Source organism: Phyllostomus discolor, chromosome 4 (genome assembly GCF_004126475.2).
Source record: "Phyllostomus discolor isolate MPI-MPIP mPhyDis1 chromosome 4, mPhyDis1.pri.v3, whole genome shotgun sequence".
NCBI lineage: Eukaryota > Metazoa > Chordata > Mammalia > Chiroptera > Phyllostomidae > Phyllostomus > Phyllostomus discolor.
In genome coordinates this window covers 199,752,263-199,776,271 of record NC_040906.2, presented here as the reverse complement: position 1 = coordinate 199,776,271, position 24,009 = coordinate 199,752,263, and the positions used below count along the sequence as shown (strand labels likewise).

Below are 24,009 nucleotides of genomic sequence, written 5' to 3'. Positions count from 1 at the left end.
TGTCTTCTTATCTGGTCTTCCAGGAACCTGAAGGAAAACTGCTCAGCAACTTGAATATTAATACTTTGCAAACTGAAAGACCAAGATTTCCAAACCTCAGGCATTTCTATAACTAATTGGAATATTTGCTTTGAACTTAACCCTATTTTTGTCATTTTTATAATCTATTTTTTTCCAATAAACTCTATCAAAGAATAGCTTAGTTTCCAAGCACCTTGCCCCATTCTTCTTGGCATTTCGTCAACCTGGGAAATGGTGCTTGAGAACCAAATAGAATGGAAGACACTGGTATGAGTAGAGAATTGTGTCATTACAAAAAGAATCCTGAATCCTTGTCTTCCTCTGGAGATGTCTACATGACCCTAGTTTTCGAGACCTGTTCTGTAGGACAAACACATGAGCTAGTGCCTAAACTCCCATATCCCGATGTGTCAGCATACCCAGTCCCCTCCCTATCAGCAAGGGCCAAACTGGAAGTCAGTGGCTGCTTTCGGCTCTTCCTATAAGAAGAAAACAGCTTAAGCTCCTAGTAATAGCATTTCACATCTCCGATGTCTTCTGTTTCCTCAAAATTTGCTTAGTACTGTAATTTTCTCCCCATTCTCAAAATACCGGATGCAGGACACAGATAATCTCTTACCTGATATTCATGACATTAACCTGAAGTTAATACCAAGGTTTTAGGTAGGCTTTAATATCCTATGGGGGAATTTTAGGAACCACCTTTTGGATGAGAGATAATTCTGTTTTTCCACTTTTGTATTTCAGCTCTTTGATTGGCACATACAGCTTGATAAATCTCTCCCTGCCCCTCTGGGCACTATAGGTGCCTGGTTGTACAGGGCAGAGGTGGCCCTGAGGGAGGAAATAACCATTCAGCAGGTCCACGAGGAAACAGCCAACACAATACAACGGAAACTCGAGCAACACAAGGTAAATATTCGGACCCAGAGAACGCCCAGCGTAACTTCAGGCATATTGGGGTCTGGAGGCGTGGCCTGTTTAGCACTTGCACTGACGCGGGCCTCCCAGGAGTCCGTTCCTACTGACCCACAGATGTCACGCCTTCTTAGTTCTCTGAGCTGCGTGTGTCTTCTATACTCGTTAATCTGGAAAAATTGTTTCCTGGGATACCTGCCAATAGCTCTGTGGTACTGTTTCATCTGCAGGTATCTTGGTTATTTCCGTTGCTATGTTATTTTCCAAAAGATAAGCCCACAGACTATATGCATTTACCCAATAATGTAATTGGCCATTGGCTCCAGACCGCATTCCTGCCTCTATTTTCAAAGGAAGGCAAGCTGAGTCCTCGGGTGCTGAGGTGGGGGTGGAGGTAGTGCAGGCAGTGGTGGTAGGAAGTGGTGGCCTTAGGCCTTGGTGACCGCTTAGTCATTGGTGGCTTTTCGTAGCTTATTGTTGGTCAATTGTGCTTGGTATCAGTTCTAATACCTCCTCTTTGTGCCTTGCAATAGGTAAGATGTAACTAAAAGTGCTGTTTTCATTAATACAGTCCTGCATCTTGTGCAGTTGAATTTGTGTACCTCGTTAACTGTCTCAGGGGAGGGTTACTGTAAATGTAAAAAACAAACTGACAAGGAGAGACTTCTCCTCCTGACCCCATATGTGCAATTGATAGCTCACATGTGTTTTCTGTAATCTTATTGATTTTTTTTAATTCTGCCAAAGATATGGACTGTCAAACATCCTAGAGTAGATTATAAAGCCAGTTCATCACAGATTCTGTTGCATGTCCCTCTGAACATGACTTTTGGAACCAGAGACATAGAGACATTGTGGGATTTCAGCTCCCAGCCCCTTCAGCTCATCTCATCCAGCCCAGACTGGCTCACCCACCAAGGCTGACAGCGGGGTCTCATGGTCCTAGGAAACCAGTCAGGGTCCTGCTGCCATTTATTCTCGGCCCTTCCTCACTTGTAGTCGGTTCCTTCAGACACTTTAATTTGTGCAGATTAACTGTTATAGTCTTCCTTCCTTTCCACCACACTGCCTCCAACACACACACACACACACACACACAGACACACACGCACACACACACACACACCCCTCCCCAGAAACTGCCTCTCAGCAGAGAGTGTGACTTTGGGGTTTGTTCCATCCTTCGAGATGCACATATATAAAGTCTGGGCCTGCTAGTCGGTACTTTCAGTCTCTGAAGATGCAGGATAAGAGATTGAGCCACGAGAATTCCCTGGGTTTGGGCCAAGTTCAGTTTTCTCAGAAGCATAGAAAAGCCTGGACCACGTCCATGTTGAGATTCCCAGTATATGAAAAGTAGGACACAATGCTAAAACACGTTGCACAGACAATACCACTGTAACAAATGAGCAGTTCACCCTAAGTACAATTCAAAATTTTTTCTTCATGTAAATCATATAACAAAGCTATGCTTAGCCAATGTGAATGTTTCATATGAAAGAAGTCACCTTGGAGTTTTGATCAAATATAAGATGCATATCACTTGTGAGGTAGATGTGCCAGTTTGGCCAATATGCACCGAGAGCCTACTACGTGCCAGCTTTTGGCCCCCGGGGGATCTGTGGCGATGCCTCCAATTTAGATGTTGGAGAAACAGCATGTGTTTGTTTATTTAATAGACTTACATCTGATTGAAATGCCCCACCAAAGAGAAAATGTCCAATAATATTAACTGTACCGTGTACTAGATAGTGAGACTTAGCAGAAATATTGATTCCGGGTACACTGTAGGCGGCATCAGCCCTGATGGGGAATGAATTTAAATCGGATGGCATGCTATTATTGTGTCTAAGTGAGTAGAGGATTCGAGGCTCCTCCTGACTCTTCTGGCTCCACGGCGTGAGAGAGAGACCCTGTGCCAGCCACCCAGTGTAAGCCAGAAGCATCTCTCTGCCCACATGCAGTAAACAGCCATAAAAACCAGGGAAGAAGTGGAGTGGGGAGAACAAGAGGAGTGGGGGTCAGAGATGAAAGTTATCTGAGACGAAAGCCAGAAAGGACTAGGCTGGAAGGGAGGGAATGGAATGAGAAGATAGTGGGAAGTGAGCAGAGGCAGGTAGGGGCTAAGATGAAGTTCGAGGCAACTCTCCAGAATGATCTATTAACTGAAGTGGGAGGGACTTGTACTAGGTCGGGACACAGGTACTTAAAGCCGTAGAGTCATCAAACAATGTTATTGTCAATTATAATATCAATTCTCATTCATTCAAAATATATTTATTAGATGTCGATAATAAACTGAGCTTTGGGGATGTGAAAAATGTGGATTATGATTAAAATAACTAAAATTATAGATTTTTCTCAACAGCAGAAAAATCAGCTCATCCATTAGCTATCATTGCTCTGCTCTGATATATTGGGCTCACTTGAAAATGCAATAAATTGATAAAAGCACAATATGGGACTCATCAATGCATGAGCAAGAATGGTTGGGAATATTGTTTTTAATATCCCAATTGAAAAGGAATTAAGGCTCATGCCATGAAAACTTAAATATGCTATCAAGATCCAGAATTCTTGATTTTGTCCATTCTTCTCACTTCTTAATATACCTCATTATATTATATTGTCATTACTTAATTCAGAAGCAGTTTTCAAAAATGGAATTCAGATAAATTTTTAAATACATTTTTTCAAGAAGTTCACTTATCTTTTTACTAATTTTCAAAAAAAATTAAATTAGCCCTGGCTGGCACAGCTCAGTGGATTGAGTGCAGGCTGGGAACCAAAGTGCCACAGGTTCGATTCCCAGTCAGGGCACGTGCCTGGGTTACAGGCCACGACCCCCAGCAACCGCACATCGATGTTTCTCTCCCTCTCTCTCTCTCTCTCTCTCCCCCCCCTTTCTCCCTCCCTTCCCTCTCTAAAAAATAAATAAATAAATAAAATCTTTAAAAAAAAGAAAAGTTAAAAAAAATAAACTTACAGGTATATAGAAACATACTCTGGAAACAAGGCATACCTCTATTATCTTTTCTGTTTTTCAGATCCCTAATGCTCAGGTGTCTAGAAAAATAACAATAATCTTAGCTCATACTTGAGAATTTAGCCATGTTTCAGTCCTAAGTACTTAATTTTGCTAAGCACTTGACATTCAGGATACAAAATAATATTATTCTCACTTCACAGATAAGTAAACTTCAGGCAGAGAAAGGTTATGTACCTCGCCCAAGGTCACACAGTTGATATTTCAGGTGTTTTTAAGCACTAAGCTGAAAATGTGCCCACAAAACTACTGCATATAATCCATGGAGAGTGATTAAATGTTAGTTTTTTTTAGTAGTTTTGCTTTGCCAAAGGAAGGCTTTCAGTCTTAAGGAATCATAAGAATAGTCATCAGACTCTAACTGTCCTTACTGCGGTTATCAACCCAGCCTAGATCACCTTCCTTCCTCTCCTGAAGATTTTATTCCCTGGGTGACAGCCCGAGCCATTATTTTTAATAACGTCAGTAACCTGTAGATGATCTCTCCCGTACCCTGATCGGATTTCTCAGTGTCCTGACCTCCTCCCTCTGAGTGATCCTGTCCCACACCCTACCCCAGCCACTCGCTGCATAGGCAGTCTCCCGGTGGTCACCAGGAACCGAAACCCCTCCACAGTCTCCTTCCCAAGCATCTGACTGCCCAACCAAAGCTGCCCCGATCCCCACATCTTCCTCTCCTCTGTGCTCTGTCATCCATTCATCTGCTATTTTACTGCCTTGCATCCTCCTGGTGCCATCATTTAGTTCTCTTTGTTCTCTGGTGAAATTCAAGGCTCAATCATTCAAATCACCCCACCCTGTGTGTACAACACACCCTCATTGCCTTGTCCAGGTCTCACTTTGCCCTACTCTCCAGGTAAAGCCCAACGCCGGTTAAAGCCCACTCTCTGCCCGGTTCCTGCCCCCACAGGTGCAGCTGGCCATGGCTGGAGAAAAACACACTCCCAGGCACGATGACTAAGCCAAGTGGGCCCTTACTGCTGCCCGGCGCGCCAAAGGCATTTCCTGACTCCATTCCCTCTCCATTCCTGGGGCAACTATTTCATACCTTGTCTCCTCAAGGCTTCCACACCTCCTCCCCCAACCCTACTCTTAGCTGATGACAGGGCTTCCTATTTCTCTGGAGAAATAGAAGCAATCAAAAAAGAATTTCCGCAGGCTCCCACGACCAGAGCATCCCACCTACGTGCATCTGTGCTCCAATACTCCGTCTTCACTTCTGTTACTATGGGTGGACCATCTGTGCACCGAGCGAAGGCCAGCCCCCCCACACGTGCACTGCATCCCCTCCTCCCTCTCTTCTCCAAAGGACGATGCCAGTAGTTCCCCCCTTCTTAATTTTTCTCTCTCTTTGCTATTTCCTCCCCACATAGAGTATGCTGCTAGTTCTCTCACCTTACATAAGTCTCTTTCCTTTTTTTTTTTGAGATTTTATTTATTTATTTTTAGAGAAGGAATGGAGGGAGAAAAAGAGAGAGAGAGAGAGAGAAAAACATCAATGTGCGGTTGCTGGGGGTCATGGCCTGCAACCCAGGCATGTGCCCTGACTGGGAATCGAACCTGCGACACTTTGGTTTGCAGCCCGTGCTCAATCCACTGAGCTAAGCCAGCCAGGGCTATAAGTCTCTTTCTTATAACTATACTTTCCCCCCAACTACTATCCATTTTTCGTCTTTCCTCTTACAACAGCAAAACTCTTGGTAAGGGTCACCTATGCTTTTATTTCGGCTTCAGAACATTCTTGCCCGGTTCTTCCTAGAGCCCATTCCAGCCAAGTTTTCCCTAGCAATGCTGTTTTCCCATCGCAAGGAGGGGTCTCCTTGACCCTCACGCAAGGGCCTCCTCTTATCTCCTTTATCAGAATGGTCTCCCATAGTTATCCCTTTACGACACACTCTCTTCATTTAGTTTCCTAGTTTTCTTTCTCCTCCTCGGGCTCTGCCTTTGTAGTATTTCCACAAATATTTAGTATGTGCCAAGCAGTATTCTTGGCATTTGTGATATGCCCATAAGCAAAATTATGTAACTTAAGTTCTAGTGGGAGGAGGAAGATAAGAAATATTAAGCATAACAAGTAAATGTTAGATTAGAAGCTTAAAGGACAGGAAGTATTCAGTGGCGTTGCATTTTTAAGTAGGGTAGTCAGTGAAACCTCAGTGAGAAGATGACATCAACAGGCAAGCATGTTTCTACCTCCAGGCCTTCGCCCTTGGCCTCTGGGCAATGTTCCAGAGAACATTCTGGAATGTTCCCTCCCCTTGACTTCAAACATTCTGCCACTGATATTCCCATGATGTGCTTCTTTGCCTCCTTTGGGCCTTTATTGAAAGGTCACCTTTTAGTCAACACTTTCTTGGCCAACTCTTTGAAACTACAACTTCCTTTCCCCCTTTATCTCAATCTTAACTGCTATTTTAGGTATTTATCTTATTGATTGCTAGATTTCCTACACTGTAATTCCATAAGGACAAGATCATTGTTTGTTTTTTTTCTCTCTTGTATCCCCAGCTCCTAAAAATGTTTTTTAGAAATATCCAGGCTTTCAAATGTCTAATTGGGTCAATATTGCTCATTCGTATTTTCTCAGAATTTTTCCATTTGGCTAAGTTTTCAAGATTATGGTCATAAATTGCTCAAAATATTCTGTTTTATTTTGGGGTACTCTTTTCTGTGCCTACAGGTAAGCTTCTACTTTTGCCCCATATTGTTTCTTTGCACTTTCTCACTCTCCTTCATCGCACTTTTGGCATTGTTGATTTTCTCTTTCCTTGTTGATTTTTTCTAATCCGACCTTTGGCATTCTTGGTTTCATCTGTGCCCATCCCCTTTCTTGCCAGAGAAATGATATTATCACTTTTTTCACAGTGTCACCCTGGCTCCTGCGAGAGAGTCGATGGGGTTAAGGATAGGGGGTGGCAGCCAACGAGCCAGTTTCCATGACCCAGGTAGAGTCGCTACAACCAGGGGGTAGCTGTAGAGACGACGAGAAACACTTGGGTTCTGAATGTATTTTGAGATCAGAGCAAAGAGAATTTTCAGCATTAGATACTGACTGTGACGGAAGCGGGGCCAAATATAACATTAGGATTTTTGGACTGAGCAACTGGAAAACGGAGTTTTCATCAAGTAAGATGGAGGAAGTATGAAGCCGGTTTGGGAGAAAAGATCCAAAGCTCGGCTTGGGGCATGGTGAGCATGAGACTTTTTCTCCTTTACGTGGACACACAGAATGGGCGGTGGGAGAAAAGAAGCAGGAGCTCACAACGGGGCGTAGACTGAAGAGAAATATTCAGAATCATCGGCATATGGAGGGACGGATAATGCTCTGAGACTGGAGAACTTAAATAAGGAAATATAGACAGAAAGGGATCAAGAACTTAGCCCTGAGGGAATCTGATATTAAGAGATCAAAGAGTAGAAGAGGAACCAGCCAAAGCGTGCGAGAAGGAGCTGCCAGTGAGGAGGGCAGGAATCCAACCGCTGTGCCGCCTTCATCGTCAAAGGAAGCGGTATATCAAGGAAGGGGTATTTTCGGTAGAATCGCCACAGCTATCCTTTTAAAATACAGTTCAGTTCAGTTCACCCCTTGGCGCAAAACTCCCACTGGTTTCTATCTACTAAAAAAAAAACACCAAAAGTTCCTACAAAGACCCATGAGGCCCACAGATCCGCAGTCCTTTCCCTCCTGTTCCCCCCGTCAGCCCTGAGCTGCTGTCCCAATTGTCCCCTTTGTTCTCAGTCCGGGAGAGGTGTGCTGGTCACTCCCCCGGCCTTGAGGATTTGTCAGTTCCTCCCTGTAGTTCTGTAGCTTTTTGTTTCCTGTTTTTTTTTTTTTTTTTTTTTAAGATTTTATTTATTTTATTTTTAGAGAGGGAATGGAGGGAGAAAGAGAGAGAGAGCGAGAGAGAAACATCAATGTGCAATTGCTGGGGTCATGGCCTGCAACCCAGGCATGTACCCTGGCTGGGAATTGAACCCGCGACACTTCGGTTCGCAGCCTGTGCTCGATCCACTGAGCTACACCAGCCGGGGCTTGTTTCATATTTTTTTGAGGCTCACTAGCTGTATTCAAGTTCAGAATGAATCTATTTTCTAGCATATTGAAACTGTCATCATTAGGCAGTTAATAACTTTTAAAGATCTCTGAAATGAAATCTACTTTGTCTGATTTTAATATGCTTAGACCAGCTTCCTTTCATTCATATTTTCCTAGCATGGTGTTTTTCCATGCTATTAATTTTAACCTAATATGTTCTTACTGTTTAGGCGTATCTCTTGAAGGAGCAGATGATTTTGTTTTATTTGGTCCTATTTTATTTGTTCGTCTGAGCTGACAATCTGTGCCTTTTAACTAGTGACTAGTTATTTACGTTTATGTATAATTACTGATATACATGAGTTTGTTTCTACCATCTGATTCCTTGCTTTCTATTTGCCCTACTTTATTTCCTACCTTCTTGCTGTTTTTCAACGTGATTGAAGAATATTTGTTTGTTCATTTACTTGCTTGTTTGTCTTATTCCATGTTCTTCCTCTACTGGTTTGAGAGTTATAAACTCTGGTTGCACCGTGTGATCACCCTTGAAGTTATGCCATGGATCCTAAACAACTTTGAAAATTAATATCTTGACCTCCTTTTAATCAGTGCAAGGAATTAAGAGCACTTTGCCGAGATGGTTTTCTTCTTAATTTACAAGCTGTTGTTGTCAAGTGTTAAATTATTTAGATTTTTGTGAGACTATAAGTTTGTTGTGTCTGCATGTTCTCACTCATGGAGGCTTGTTTCTTGTGTTTGGAGACCTTTGCTTTCCTCCTTCTCTACTTGCATTTGTTACCAACACCAGCACCTTGGAGGGTACTGGCTAAATGTGGGCATCTCAGGTTCAGTGCTCTCACCCCATTCTAGTTCCAAGACAAAACCTCCAGCAGCAAAGGCACAGATATTTGTTTGGTACGATCAGCTTTTTCCATTTGTTTTTGCACACGGGTCTGTGACCCAGCTCAGGGTCATGTTTTACTGAGAGTAGGAGCCCTGAGGATGTCCCTCCCTTGCTGTGAACTCACCAGTGAATTAATGTCACATGCTGTGCTCAGCGCCTGGCTGTCTTACAGTGCGGCGGCCTCTCAGAAAACCCAGTGACGTCACGCCAGCTGTAGTTCTTTTGTCATATGTTTGAAAATATTGTGGTTTCATTCCATATCTTGTCGAGATGTTTTCAATGAGCTAGACACTCAAAACTACAGTAGGGGAAACCTCTTAGGAGGCAACTGCCCCTTCGGGTGTTCCAGTTGAGTAACAGACATGGTCACACACACTACACTGGAGCTGGATGTGGTGGCGGCTCTACATTGGCCCTGAAGTCACTTAGGGGAGTCTCAGCCAAGATCATTCCCCATAGAAATGTGCCTGGATAACGGACAGGAGGTAAATAGTGAATTAAATACTCAGTTAATAGCTGCTCTAGGACAGTCCTCTGCCCTCTGGATTAGCCCAGTTGCACACGCCGCTCTGTGTCTGGGCAAGAGTGACTTATGAGTGCCTGGGCAGGTGCCTGCAGATAGATTCAAGGCAGGTCAAAACGCAGTCGTGGCAGAACACATCAGGATAGGAGTAGTTTGCCCCTGGCTGCTTCTACAGTGTCAAAACCAATGTCCCTCCCACAAAAAAAGTTAATTTCACTTATGTGAACAAACGCATATAACTTCGACGTTTTCATTTAGAACATGACAGCCTTTCGTTTTTCCCTTGCAGCAAGTGGTTCTCATGTGGCTTTAGGCTCTTTTTGGTTTCCAGTTTCTCCAATTAATTCACTACATCCTGGTGTGGGAGAAGCAATATTAATTTAGATGTATCATTCTGGTGGGCTAATGTGTCTTCCTTTTCACTGAGTGACAAACTGTTGAGTATTTTGTCCTGCTATCAAGACATGAACTAAGCTCTAGAAATTATGGCATGAAGGTTTCACCTCTGTCTTTCTTTGAAACTGGCTAAGAATTGTGAAATTCATGTAAGTCCTTATATAAATGTCTGTTGATGGTGAAAAACTCAGAAAACAAATCAAGGGTGATTCAAATTAATCTATATGAATTATTCAAGTGATAGAGTTCTCTTAGGGAGTTCTACATAGTCTACAAAGAATATTTATGAACATAACTCATGATATCTATGGGAAATGCCCTGTGTTTTTTTGACATCTTCTAACCAGAAGGGTATTTTCATAATATATTGTAATATAATTGACTGACTGTAGGTGGCAAACAGATATCACTTTATGACAGCTTGCATGCATTCAAAATAAAATAACATAGAGTCTAATAGTTTTTTTTTTACCATGAAAGGGTTAAATTAGTTATGCTTAGTTTTAAGCTTTTAAAGGTCAACCTATCTAAAATTCAAGGAAGGAAAGAAACACCCCCCAGTCACTGTAGCGATTATGACATTTTCCTTAGGACCATGTACCTTTAAAATGATTGAATGCATTGCCGTGCAAGGGGCATGTGTGTCTAACGATGCCATCACGACCAGACGCAGCTGTAGCCCGGGCCTTACAGGCAGGCACCAGGCTCCCGTGGCAGGGGAGAGCTGGTGATAGGCACCACGCGGCATGTGGATTGTGGCAGCAGCAGCAAATTGTTGAATACGTTGAGTCATCGGTACAGGCTGAAAATTATGCTTCTAAGCCTCCTGTGAACATGTTGCCTCATTTTTTTTTATTTTTTTTAAAAACTGTATCTTAGGATCTGCTTCAAAACACAGATGCCCACAAAAGAGCCTTCCATGAAATCTACCGGACCAGGTCTGTCAACGGGATTCCAGTGCCCCCTGACCAGCTGGAGGACATGGCTGAGAGGTGAGAGAGGTCTTCACCGAAGCCTCTTTTGAAAATGCTCAGTGAATGCTTTTTCCATTTCTTTTTTTTTTTAATGAATTTGGTCTTTTTTTTTACAGAAATGCTTACATGTGGTACAATAAAATTGGGTTTCCGTAACATGTACTTAAGAATGCCAACGTTCAATATGTTATTAATGTAAAAGGGTAAACCTGATTATAATCAAAGCCTGGAAATCACGGAAATGGTTTTTTCAGAGGCTGTATTTTTATTCAGTGCTGTGAACATTATGTAATATTGCAAGAACAGTTTAGAAAAGAAACAGACGAGCGCTGTGCTGGCAAGGGAAAGAACTAAATCAAAGACTTCAATCAATCATGACTTACCTTTCACCCCAGAGCCGGGAGAAGTATCCGAACTCCAAATAGCGACCGATCAGCCCGAGTTTGGAAGACCTTGTGCCTGCATTCTGTTTAATAACGCTGACTGTAGCATGTTAAGTAAGCACCGTTCTGTTACCAGTAGTTACATTCTGTGAATGCTTGGTGTTTCCTTTCTAGGTTTCATTTTGTTTCTTCCACGTCAGAACTGCATTTAATGAAAATGGAATTTCTAGAGTTAAAGTACCGTCTGCTCTCACTGCTGGTCCTCGCAGAGTCAAAGCTGAAGTCTTGGATCATCAAGTACGGGAGGAGGGAGACGGTGGAGCTGCTTCTGAAAAACTACATTGTAAGTCTCTCTGGTGCTTTGATGGGAAAATCAAAGGACCCATGGATTTAGCCTTGAATTCCTACCAGTTTATGTGATACTGTTTATTGAGTCATGAATTTAGCCATGAAGGGTACCGGTGTGGTGAATGGGTTCAGTATAAGTTTGTGAGCTGTGGATAATAATCTGACATACAGATGGGTAGTCTTCAGAAATATGAAAGGTTTTGCTGCATTAATCATATTGAACCCATTGTGATGGACTTGACTGCTTCAAAGAGAAAAGTTTTTGCATTGCACAGCCACAGCTCTGACTGTGCGCTCACCGCTGAAACAGAGTAAAATACTTAAGATTATTTTCATGTCATCTAAAATCCGATCTTTGAGAACAATTCTCAATTATTCGAAATCAATATTTTACATTAGATCCAACGTGTCTTTTTTATGGTTATTCCCTAAGCATTTTTAATCATGCATACCCTGAGGAAAAGTAAAATTTTGTCTGTAAATATCTGTATCAATTTAATTTTTAAAGATTATCTAATATTGTGGGCTATCAGTACAGATAACTCTATATCTACACAGTATAGTATCCCTGTATTCATCAGGGAATTAGGTTGTTCTGTAACTAGCAGTTTCCATTTATAGACAGAGAATTGCAACTATTAAAGGCACCTTATTTCTCTTAAACATGAACCCCCACAAATTTATTAGCAATACAAATTTTCTCACAAAATGAGTGTTAACAGGACATCTCAGTTCTGTATTGTTCCACTTATGTTTAATCACAAATTCTAAGTGATAACTTGATAAATTGAAAATACAGGCCTGTTTTTAACCTAACTAGTCACAGTGACGCTGTGCTTGGTGTGACTGACACCTGTTGAAACCACGGCTTCATTGAGGAAGTGCCCCAGAGCCATCATATATATTGCTTCATTTTAATTTCATTTTCTAAGTGATAAATGAACAGCATGCATTTGAGGGGAAAAGTTTAACACATTTTTAGTTAAATCTTTCTCTCTCTTTTTTAAAAGATTTTATTTATTTATTTTTAGAGAGGGAAGGGAAGGAGAAAGAGAGAGAGAGAGAGAAACATCAATGTGCAGTTGCAGGGGATCGTGGCCTGCAACCCAGGCATGTGCCCTGACTGGGAATCAAACCTGCGATGCTTTGGTTCGCAGCCCGCGCTCAATCCACTGAACTATGCCAGCCAGGGCTAAGTCTTTCTTTTGATTTAATACAGTGATTGCAGAAATGATTGTCAAAAAAATGAAATCTGTTATATGTTCCCTTATTCATTTTTTAATTATTTTGGAAAGTAATGAAAAATCCAATTTTTTTTAAGTTTAAGAAATTACAGTAGACTTTTAAATATGACAGATATGCATTTATATTTATGGGTTTAGTCATATCAAAGGATGCACTCCGAGCTCAGTCGGTAATTACTCAGGGTCCGTCTTTGTTCTAGCTGTTTAAGGATGGCCAGTCAGGCTGAAATGCTCAATGAGAATGTTGCAACAGGTTAATGTTCCAACTCAAGGATGTTAGCATTTCTCCGAGCTTCTCGAATAACGGATTTGTGAGTGATGTTAGCATTTCTCAGAGCTTCTCAATAACGGATTTGTGAGTGGAGAGTTGTTACACATGATTAAAAAAACAAACAAACAAAAAAGCAGTACTTTTAGCCTACTCCATAAAGTAAAGAGAAGTTCACCAAAGTGCTCATTTTAAACTGCTTCCTAAGTCACAGTTATTTGTAAAATTGCTGTATACTCTACAAACAGTGGGTTTCCATGAGCAGGGCCTACTATTCTTATCTCCTCGTCAAAAAATACCTACTTATCACCCACACTTCTTTTCCGAAGAAGGTTTTAAGGTGTTTTTTAATAGCCCGAATGATTCTGGAAGGTAACTGGTCGCGTGCTCCCTGTTTTGCACGGGCCAGTCTCGCTCCCCAGGGCAGCCCGGTGGGCGGGGCATTTCCCGTGCTTTCGCGGAGGAAACCAGGCTGAGTGTGAAGGCTCCCGCTGGCACAGTTGGTACGGAGTGGAATCCGGATTTGAATCCACCTCTTTCCCACGCAAAAGCCCTTGTGCTTAAGCGCTAAACTTCACCATCTAACGAAATTGGCTGTGAAAAAAAGATTTTTTTTCAACTTATGAGACCAAGTCATTACAATGATCGCTTGTAGCTTAGAGAACTAAAGGATTGTAACTCACATAAATATTAGTTCCATTTAAGGCTGATCCCTATGGACAATGTTTTACACTTTCATACAGGAGCCTGACAGTTCCTGTTGTTTCTGTTGCACGCAGCATGGGTTTGGGGCAGTGTGAGGTCAAGTGGGGGAGGTTATGGGAACTTGCCCACCAGTCACATAGAAATGTGTTGAATCCGGGCTTAGCTACTTACTACCCACGTGACTTTATAAAATACGTAAATTCTGGGAGACTCACTTTTTCCCAAATTTGTAATAATAATGATAATAATAGAACACATACAAACTTAAAAATAATAGAATAATAAGAATTTTCTAAGGGACAGAGACTGATACAGCATTTCGCTTCCACCTGATACCCCATAGATTCTCTCATCCTTCTCGAGTTTGTGGGAAAATTACACTCTTTAAAACACACTATTTCAAAGAGTGTGAAGACTTTCACATGAAATTATACATATCAGGTTTTTAAATGCAATTCTTTTCTTGGTTCTTAAAAACATTATTGTAATGAGCCATATGCCACTACATTATCTAATAACCAAAGTAAGATTCAGGATATAAAATTTCCATAGTTATCTTTGCCTTAGTCTGAATTCTCAATTCAATCTTTTTAAAAATTTTATTTTTCAGTTACCTTTGATATTCAATATTATTTTATATTAGTTTCAGGTGTGCGGCAGAGTGGTTAGAGAATCACATACTTTACAGAGTGGTCTCCCCGATATTTGTTTCAAGCACCCAGCCGGCACCATACATGGTTATCACAACACTGTTGACTGTGTTCCCCACGCTGAACTTTACTGCCCCATGACTATTTCGTAACTACCAATCTGTGCTTCTCCATCCCCTCACCTTTTCCACCCAGGCTTCCAACCCTTCTCCCCTCTGGCAACCATCATTTTCTATGAGTCTGTTCCTGTTTTCTTTGTTCATTTATTTTGTTCTTCAGATTCCGCCTGCATTCATTGCAGCATTATTTACAATAGTCAAGATATGGAAGAAACCCACGTGCCCATGCGTAGACAAGTGAATGAAAAGGTGGTGGTGGTACACACATACAATGGAATATTACTTGGCCATAAAAAAGAATGAACTCACCATTTGCTACAGCATGGATGAATGTAGAGGGTATTTTACTAAGTGAAATAAGTCAGACAGTGAAAGACCAATACCATATGATTTCACTTCCTAAAGAACAAAATAAATGAACAAACAAAACAGAAACAGACTCAATTCAATCTTACTCATCTAAAAAAAGGATATATATTTTTTAAAGGTTGGGAAATTAGAGAATGTGCTTTTTCTTCTTGTACGAGGTGCTTGGATATGCTGCTGATAAGTACTTAGGAAGTTCTCAGAAAATATTTCACAAACGCTTATTGATTGATTTAGGCCACATGCTGCTGATAAGGGGTTACATCTTTTAATGGAGATCATTGGAGATCAGAAGGTGATTGGTTTGGTTCTTACTGTCAAAACTGATCTTAACATGACTAGGTTGGATAATACAGTCTTCACTTTTATTATGGAATAAATAGAATAGAATTTCATTCTTTCACATAGAAGAAGAGCTTTTGGAATTGTAGGCTGTGATTACAACAAAAGTAATGTCAACATGTATTGTTTGTAATTGTTTTACTAGTGTATATGGGCAATTCTGATGAAACCACTCCTCAAAGCTGTTTCTGAAATCTTAAATAATAATCTGGTTTGTCTCCCTTTAAGTGAAATAGATGAGTTCTTTATTTATTGTATCTATACTTAACTTGTGAGAGTGGAAATACAGTCTAAGACTTTGAATTTACTGGTACAGAGAGGAACCTTAGTTTTTTAAAATGTCTATTAACTCACACTGTTTATTGGTTCAACTTGATATCCAAGTGTAAACCTTATTTTGAAAGAAATAAACTAACCCTGTCACTATTATTTTATTTTATTTTTTAACATCAATGTGTGGTTGCCTCTTGTGCACCCCCCCACTTGGGGACCTGGCCCGCAACGCAGGCACGTGGCCTGACCGAGAATTGAACCAGCAACCCTTTGGTTCACAGGCCAACACTCAGTCCACTGAGCCACACCAGCCAGGGCCTGTCACCTTTGTATTCTTTGGAGAGACTGTGTGTGGGGAGCTCACAGTAAAAAGGGAATTTAGGAGTCTTCCTGCTAAAGTGATTCTAATAGACAAAATAATTCATGTTACTAAGTGGATTTACTCAATATGCCGAAAACAGGACCAAAATAAATTGAACAATTAAAATGAAAATAACAAAGAAGTTATCATTCTTTAAAAATTAATTGTTTAGGTTCCTCACAGGAAAGTTCAAAAATACTTTAATGAATACTTTATGAAAATTTAACATAAACAATATTTATAATATTCTTAAAAATCCCCTTTCCAGTCTTGGACCAAAAATAAAACTGGAAATAAACTCTTTTCTCTTATTCACCTATATTTCATTTGTAAACTACTCTAGCAAAAGCATAATTGAGAGTTTCTGTCCAGCAGAGGCACAATTTCTCACTTCTTTGACACTCAGAACAATTATTTTACCACTAGCTTCTTGAAATTTGTGCCAAAACTCAAGACCATTTTTAAAATTTTGCCAGATCTATTTGCCTTTTCAATTTCTTACAATGTCTTGAACATTCGGTATAATTTCCCACTCTTAATCAAATCATGACTTGCTTGTTTGGTTGAATCACTCAAAATTGAAATTACAGTAAATTACTCATTCCCCAACTGGGGAGCAGAAGGAGGTTAAAGGAGGAGCACATAAGGCTACATAATGAATGAATCAGGCTATAATAGACTTACTTTATTCTCACAGAAAAATAACGAAGCCTATTAGTATTCATCTTGGAACCCCTCATTCCCGGAAATTCACGGCTGTCTCTCCTAACTCTTTCCCTGAAGCATAATTAATATATAAGTAAATGCTTTATACATATAAAATGATAGGAAATGTGTCATATATGTAATTTTTAAATGTATTGAACTATAATAAATGTTTATAATAAATTCAAGGGACGTCTGTGAAATTGCTATGTGAGTAATTTGTCTGCACACAAGCATTTTGCATCTCCGTGTTTAGCATTCACCAGCCTACTATTGAGGACTTCAGCTGGTGTCTGAAGGCTAATTTTGCATTTTATAATAACGAGACAGCAAGCATTTAGTGAGTTGATAATGAGAATTATATTATTAGAAGAAGTTAAAGAGCTTTTGGTGGTATGCTGTTACCTATAATTACATAAATTTTCTGCTTTAGAGAAGTAGGAATAATCTTTGAAACAAGAGTTCCTTCCTATTTGTTGGAGTTAGGATTTCTTATGTATTCTCAATGTTATAGTATCCATTTGCTGATGATGAGTCTATTACGTATGTCATTTACATACTGATATAGACATGACTCATCTGTAATTTTTATCCTAAGAAATAGAAATTGGAGACCATGGATAACATGAGTGGAATGTGTGATTATTTTATCTTTTCCTACTTGTAAACATTTTTATACTTCTTATTTTAAGGAAACTGTGCAATGTGCCATTTATTTATAATCTGAAGTTCCTTAGAACCATCATTCACCAGAATCACTATTCAAAGAACCACAGAATTTCCCTGCTAAAACCCAGTGGGATAGTTGATAATGTTCTTCTAAATTTAGTGCTTTCCAAATGCTAGCCGCAGGTTGTCTGCAGAAACTTCTAAAAACAAACCCTTGGGGAGAGAAGAAATGGAATAGTTTCTCAATGTAGGGGCGAGTTAGAATTCAAAGCGCGGCAAGAATTTATGTTCTCAGAATAATGAAGTCATTTATGGCCGTTGAATTAATTTGATAGTTTTGGGAAGAGCGAGGTCGGTAAATTTGAGCAGCATATTTGCATACGGAAGAAAGCTGACTTGGGCATTTCTGCCTGAGCCAGGATTTGCTACCTTCTAATCACCCCCTCACCCTCTTTTCTAGTCTTTCATAGAGAACAGCAAGTTCTTCGAACAATACGAAGTGACGTACCAGATCTTGAAGCAGACCGCTGAGATGTACGTCAAAGCTGATGGGTCAGGTAAGACTCACGACAGGACTTGTTTCAGTGCTGAACACGGTAAAATTTAGAAGCAACGAATTTCTGTAAGACCAGATCATTTTTCTTTCTCCGTGGGACCGTACCATTGGCCCGGAGAGCTCCGGTGCATTCGGTCCCACGGACCTTGAGTCGTGTCCAGCCTGCGGAGAGACGCCAGATGCAACCTTCCCTTTCTAAATTGCAATGTTCTAACCTGTTTTCAATTCTGAGGATGAAAGGCAAAACAGTGGACTAACTTGAATATTTAATAAACTAAATGAACACTTAAATTTGTGCAAAGCCCTAAGTTGGGAAATATGCTTGTTTCAATTTGTAAACGTCTGTCATATTTGCTGGGAATGAACTATTTTGTGATTGCTCCTGTGTGTGTGTGTGTGTGTGTGTGTGTGCATCTATTTTGAGTGCATGTGAAATGTGAACAAATATATGTGTCATTTATTGCATCCTACTTATCAGGAAAGTTGAATACGTTATCATCTTTAATCTTTACGAATACCTGTGAATAAGATATAACATATTCTCAGCAGCAACTGAGTGAAGTTCTAACATTGCACCTGTTAAATTTTTAATCTAAAGAATTACAAATGCACACCAGTGTAATAGAGCCTAGAAAAAAAGATATGGTGGATTTAAAATATAAAATAAAGATTGCAATTTGTGTCGTCTGTGTCAGTGGAGGAAGCCGAGAACGTGATGAAATTCATGAATGAAACCACTGCGCAGTGGAGGAACCTCTCGGTGGAAGTCAGGAGCGTGCGGAGCATGCTGGAGGAAGTAATCGCTAACTGGGACCGGTATGGCGGCACTGTGGCTAGTCTGCAGGCCTGGCTGGAGGATGCTGAAAAAATGCTGAATCAATCAGAACATGCCAAAAAGGTGAGATTGCTTCTTACAAGAGGAAAAGGGCACGTGTAAATTTAAAAACAGACTTTTGCAGCATAGTATTTGAGGGAGTGTTATATGTTCACAACTTAGACTTAAGAATCCCGACTTTGCCTGAAAAGTTGCACTTTCAGTCAGTACATTATTTTATGCTAAGAAATACACCACTTTGTAAAAGTTATGTTAGAACTTAACCCTGTCTGATAAGTTCAGTGTTTAATTTTGTATTCCGAAGAGCAATTGCTGATGGAGGGAGCGTGAAACCGAATGGGCAGCAGAGGGCGCTGTACTCACAAGGTCTGTACTAGGGCAAATCGAAGGCACCTGCCCTGTGGATTTTCTCATTTAAGGTGAAGACAGTGAACATAGTCCTGAATCTGTGTGATGGCTTTCACCAGTGACACAGATACATGGGTCACTGCATTCTTGTCCCTTTGGATTTTATGGACCCCCAGTCAAGGGTCTAATTCTCAGTAGGAGTGATTTTTCCCCCCTCCACTTATAGGTATATATGCACATGTGCAAAAAAGTTACTGTTTTATTTTAAGGTCATATAAAAAAATAACATGAAATGGACTGATTTATATATACACGGGGTGGGTTAAAGTAGGTTTACAGTTATGAGTACATGAAACAGGAGTTTATCCTTGTATTATTTATTAATTATTGAATTTGTCTTCTTATTGTTATTATTTCATATCCTTACTTAATGACTTATCCCTTAGGTAATGACAGCTGGTCATTTAAACCTGCTTTTGCCCACCCCTATATACCCTCCTCAATAGGAGCCTGACATTTCTCACAGAAAAATCAATTTACATGTAAAAGATATTAAAATGCCAGACTCCATTCAAAAATATTGTACATACATTAGAATTACTGGTTGCCACCCAAGATTGGTTCATTTATCATGGTGTTATACAAATAGATGTATATTTTTTAAAATATCTTACCATTTTCGATTTCATTTAGGTTAAATATGCTTGGGTAGCTGGTGGTGTCAAAAATATAGAATCAATACGGATTTTGGCTTTCCAGTTGGACCACAGTGCCCTCGTAGATGTCAGATGTGCTAATTTTACCCAAGGAAACATAACTGCCAGAAACAGAAGTGTTCTCATCTATTTATGGAGGGAGAACTCCCACACGTAGCTGAGGAAATGGATTTTGAATTATCTTTTGTTATCCCTGCCCTTACTCTGGTGGATGCGTGTATAAATACTTGCACACAGGCACTGAACTTGAAATCAGGTGGAGACTGCTGCATGGTCACCGGGGTGACCTTCAACACATAAGGGAGGATGTTATTATATTGGGTTCTGGACCCAGATCTTTATTTATTTATTTATTTTTAAAGATTTTATTTATTTATTTTTAGAGAGGGAAGGGAGGGAGAAAGAGAGAGAGAGAGAAACATCAATGTGCGGTTGCTGGGGGCCGTGGCCTGCAACCCAGGCATGTGCCCTGACTGGGAATCAAACCTGTGATGCTTTGGTTCGCAACCCGCGCTCAATCCACTGAGCTACACCAGCCAGGGCTTGACCCAGATATTTCATTTAAAAATTTTTCCTCTGATGGGTTATCTCTATGTTTAGTAATTATCTGGATGATATACTGTATTTTGATTCTAGAATCAAAAGTCAAAGGTCAAAATTTGCTTACAATTTTTTTTTGAAGAGGCTCTATGTTTCCCAGAAATAATATCTCTTTTATATGACTCCGGAACTGGGACTCACTCACCTGAATACAATGCACAAGTCCTTTCTGCTCACAGGAGTGCAGCGCTCCATCTGTCAAATGGGAATGAGAGAAAATAGTCACGTTTTGTTCTCTCTTCGGCAAAAGATATGGCATAGATGTTCTTATAAAAACACACTCAGCACTTTTGAAACTTTGTAAAATTTAATGGTTTGAGAGTTAGGATTTACCTTAAAATTGGCACAAATTTTCAAAGATCTTTCTCTTAGGCTGGGCGTTATCGTATTCTTTACTGAATTGACTTCATGACTGACAATAGTATGCACTGTTTGTCGTTCAGGATTTTTTTCGGAATTTGCCTCATTGGATTCAGCAACACACTGCCATGAACGATGCCGGCAATTTTCTAATCGAAACGTGTGATGAGGTGGTTTCCCGCGACCTTAAACAGCAATTACTGTTGCTAAATGGGCGGTGGAGGGAGTTGTTTATGGAAGTCAAGCAAGTACGTGTTTCGAATTTATGTACGCTTAGAACATGCATGTGTTGCAAATGTTGTGATGAGCAGTCTGTTTAGAGACTACCTTACTATTATAACAGGGGCTTATTACAGCAGAGTCCAGATGTGTGTAGAACTGTTATATTTACATTCGGTCCTTTATTCCTTCTCCTGAATCATGGAGGAGCGTTACAGAAATGTGTAGTTTGATTAAGCATTATATAGCTATATGGAGCCTACCTATATGGAACAGCTCATGTTTCAAATCATAATTCTTCACTTCCATGCTAGCCCTTTTTCCTTTTCATGGCAATTGGACTTCACATGTATCTAAAATAAGAATCAGGAATTAGAGTCTTTCTTTCCATACAACCATTCCAGGGAGTACACAGCAACGAAGGGCACAGGCTTCCAGAATCTCGACTTAATGGTTTTCAGTGTTGCCCTGCCCCCTTTTCCCGACAGTACGCTCGAGCTGATGAGGTGGACAGGATGAAGAAAGAGTACACGGACTCTGTCACCAGCCTGTCGGACTTTGCAGCCGATGCCCTCAGGAAACTTGCCGAACCCGTCGAAGTCTCCTTTATGAACGTCAAGCTGTTAATCCAAGACCTGGAGGTAAGGGGCCTTTCTGGACCATGCAGTGAAAAACCTCTTCTGTTGTGAAAATAAAGATCAGTGAAGTTATTCAAATCGTCACAAAGCTTTTTCTATGTCTCTTTTGATATTATGTGTGTGTATCCTGATTTGTACCTGAAAAAAAACTTTTTAAAATTATCTTCAAATAAAAATGTATTTGAATTTTTAAAGATATATTTTGACTATACAGCAACTTTAAAATATTTTTTAATTTGGAGATATGTTTACAACCCATAAAGCGCTGGAAGAAAACAGGAGTCTGTAGATCACACCTGTACATAAAGGTCTCCAACTGTAAAGGATTCACTGAATGAATTGCATGGTTTGAGTGTTTTAACACCCTGCAGCTCTCGAAATGGGGCAGTAAAAGAATATTTAGTCATATGAAATACTTTCCCAATATACTATTAAGTGAGAAAAGCAAAAAATATTATCATCCTTTTCTTTTTGTAGAAATGAAAAATGAGTGTAAACACACTTAGGAAAAAACATTCCCGATGTAATTGGTGGGTTGTTCTCTCTAGTTATCACTGTGGGAGATTTTAATTTAAATTTTATTTGTCCTAATTTATCTCTAGTTAATAAATTTTCTGCAATGACAATGTGGGTTTTTTTAGAAAATAAATTTAATTTTTAAATCCAGAGCGATATTGTTAACATGCATTTACCTGATATACAATTTATATCTACATTAACACATACAGTATTTTGGAAGTGTGAGGATTACTTCAGCATATGTTTATGTTAAATTAAGGATTTTACTTTTTTAAAAAAACACTTTTATTTATCTATGTGATATTACTTACGTATAACATATGAGTAATGAAGGAAAGCAATAACTGGAATCTCCAAAAGTTTATCATGAGTACAGAATTTCCCACAGTGCATACTGACTTTTGCCCAGCCTGCTGTAGTGTACTGAAATTACAAGGAAATGTACATGTGTTAATTTAGCTGTTTCAATGACTCACGCAGGATATCGAGCAGAGGATACCTGTGATGGATGCTCAGTACAAGATCATCACAAAGACAGCCCACCTCATCACTAAAGAGAGCTCCCAGGAAGAAGCTAATGAAATGTTTGCAACCATGTCTGGGCTCAAGGAGCAGCTAACCAAGGTGGGGAAATACTTTAATGCAGGGACCCTGTGGGGGACCAACATGCCACCTCCTGTGTCATCCAGGGACAAATCATTTGCTTAAAAACAAATTATGCCTTTTGTTTCTTATTGTGATTTTGATTTAGTAGTTTTGTCATCTGGTAACTATGTAATGAGTTTTAAAAATGAAATGCTAGGCTGATGCCAACTATTACTTTTCCTGTTAAAATTGAAGTATTTGTAGCTGTATTTTAATGGGAAAATAAGCTTTTTCGGGGAGGACAGGGATCCGATTAAATGTGATAAAACCAAAGGGGGAGAAGTAGAGGAGGAAGAGGAGGAGGTCGGATATTTAAATGAGTAAGAATTTCAAAATGCCCCTTTTTGATCATTTATTTGATGTACCTTTACTGTAAGAGTACTTACATTATTCTCTGCTTGCACTGCTACAGAGCAGTGAAAATTCTTCCCTCTGTATCTCATGGAGCTCATCACAGACTTAAAATATATACATGTAGCCACTTCTGTGCAGGGAACTCAATGACTATCCAGCATTAGCCGTAAGTCTCTTTTATTCTACTGAGGAATTTTTCTTAAGAGCTTTGGAAGTTCCACTGGGATTTTTAAATGTATCTAAAGTTGAATTTTATGAAGTGTATTGTTTGCAGAGTGCCTTTAGATGAGGTCACTAATTCCTGGTAAAATATCTGTTAACTGGGAGAGGAAAAGTAAAAAGCAAATGACCTGTATGAAATCAGCAATGGAGACTTAATGAAAAGGGTAAACAGGGAGGCAGGTGAATGAAGAAAGAACGGTGCCATGAAAACGAGAAAACCTAATTTGTCACACTGGTAGGCGTCAGAATGTTCATTTCTAATCCCTTTTATTTTAACACTCAAGTTAGGAGAAGGTTAAAGATGGGGCCCCATCGCAGTCCACACCATCATCGTGACACCCTGCCCGCAGCCCTGGCAGCTGTGCCCTGGGCTTGCCCATCTGCGCCTAGACTGGGTCTAACAATCCAGGGCAGGGCAGCCTCTGGGAGAGCACGCTGCACCTTTTCACACACCCAGGCATCATTCTGTCTTTGCTGCTGCTTCAGATGCAGCATCTTGGTACGTTTTCGGCTGCATCCTGCAAAGATTTATAAGACTCACTGACTTTTATACAAGGTAGCAGATTCCCTACATTTTGTTCAGAATGATTTCAGCACCCCCTTGTTGCAGTGGGCCAGTAGCTTTCTTTTCAGGAGTTTTCCTTCAGGTAATGTATCCAAGAACATGAGAGGATGATATTTTTAATTTAAGGAGACAAAAAAGGAATCACCTACTAATGAGTATGCAATTTCCTTTCCTTTTTTCC

At 40.1% G+C, this 24,009-nt stretch overlaps 1 protein-coding gene across 12 annotated transcripts in view; it reads left to right on the top strand.

Annotated features, from left to right (window-relative positions):
- Nucleotides 1–24,009, top strand: part of SYNE1 (spectrin repeat containing nuclear envelope protein 1) — a 433,377-nt gene that overhangs the window by 134,558 nt on the left and 274,810 nt on the right. For all 12 annotated transcript variants that reach the window (XM_036024918.1, XM_036024914.1, XM_036024915.1 and 9 more), the window contains 8 exons: nucleotides 769–933; nucleotides 10,724–10,836; nucleotides 11,376–11,544; nucleotides 17,712–17,808; nucleotides 18,503–18,705; nucleotides 20,750–20,914; nucleotides 21,374–21,526; nucleotides 22,523–22,666. In XM_036024918.1, coding sequence (XP_035880811.1) covers nucleotides 769–933; nucleotides 10,724–10,836; nucleotides 11,376–11,544; nucleotides 17,712–17,808; nucleotides 18,503–18,705; nucleotides 20,750–20,914; nucleotides 21,374–21,526; nucleotides 22,523–22,666 — 1,209 coding nt within the window. The remainder of the gene's footprint in view (nucleotides 1–768; nucleotides 934–10,723; nucleotides 10,837–11,375; nucleotides 11,545–17,711; nucleotides 17,809–18,502; nucleotides 18,706–20,749; nucleotides 20,915–21,373; nucleotides 21,527–22,522; nucleotides 22,667–24,009) is intronic.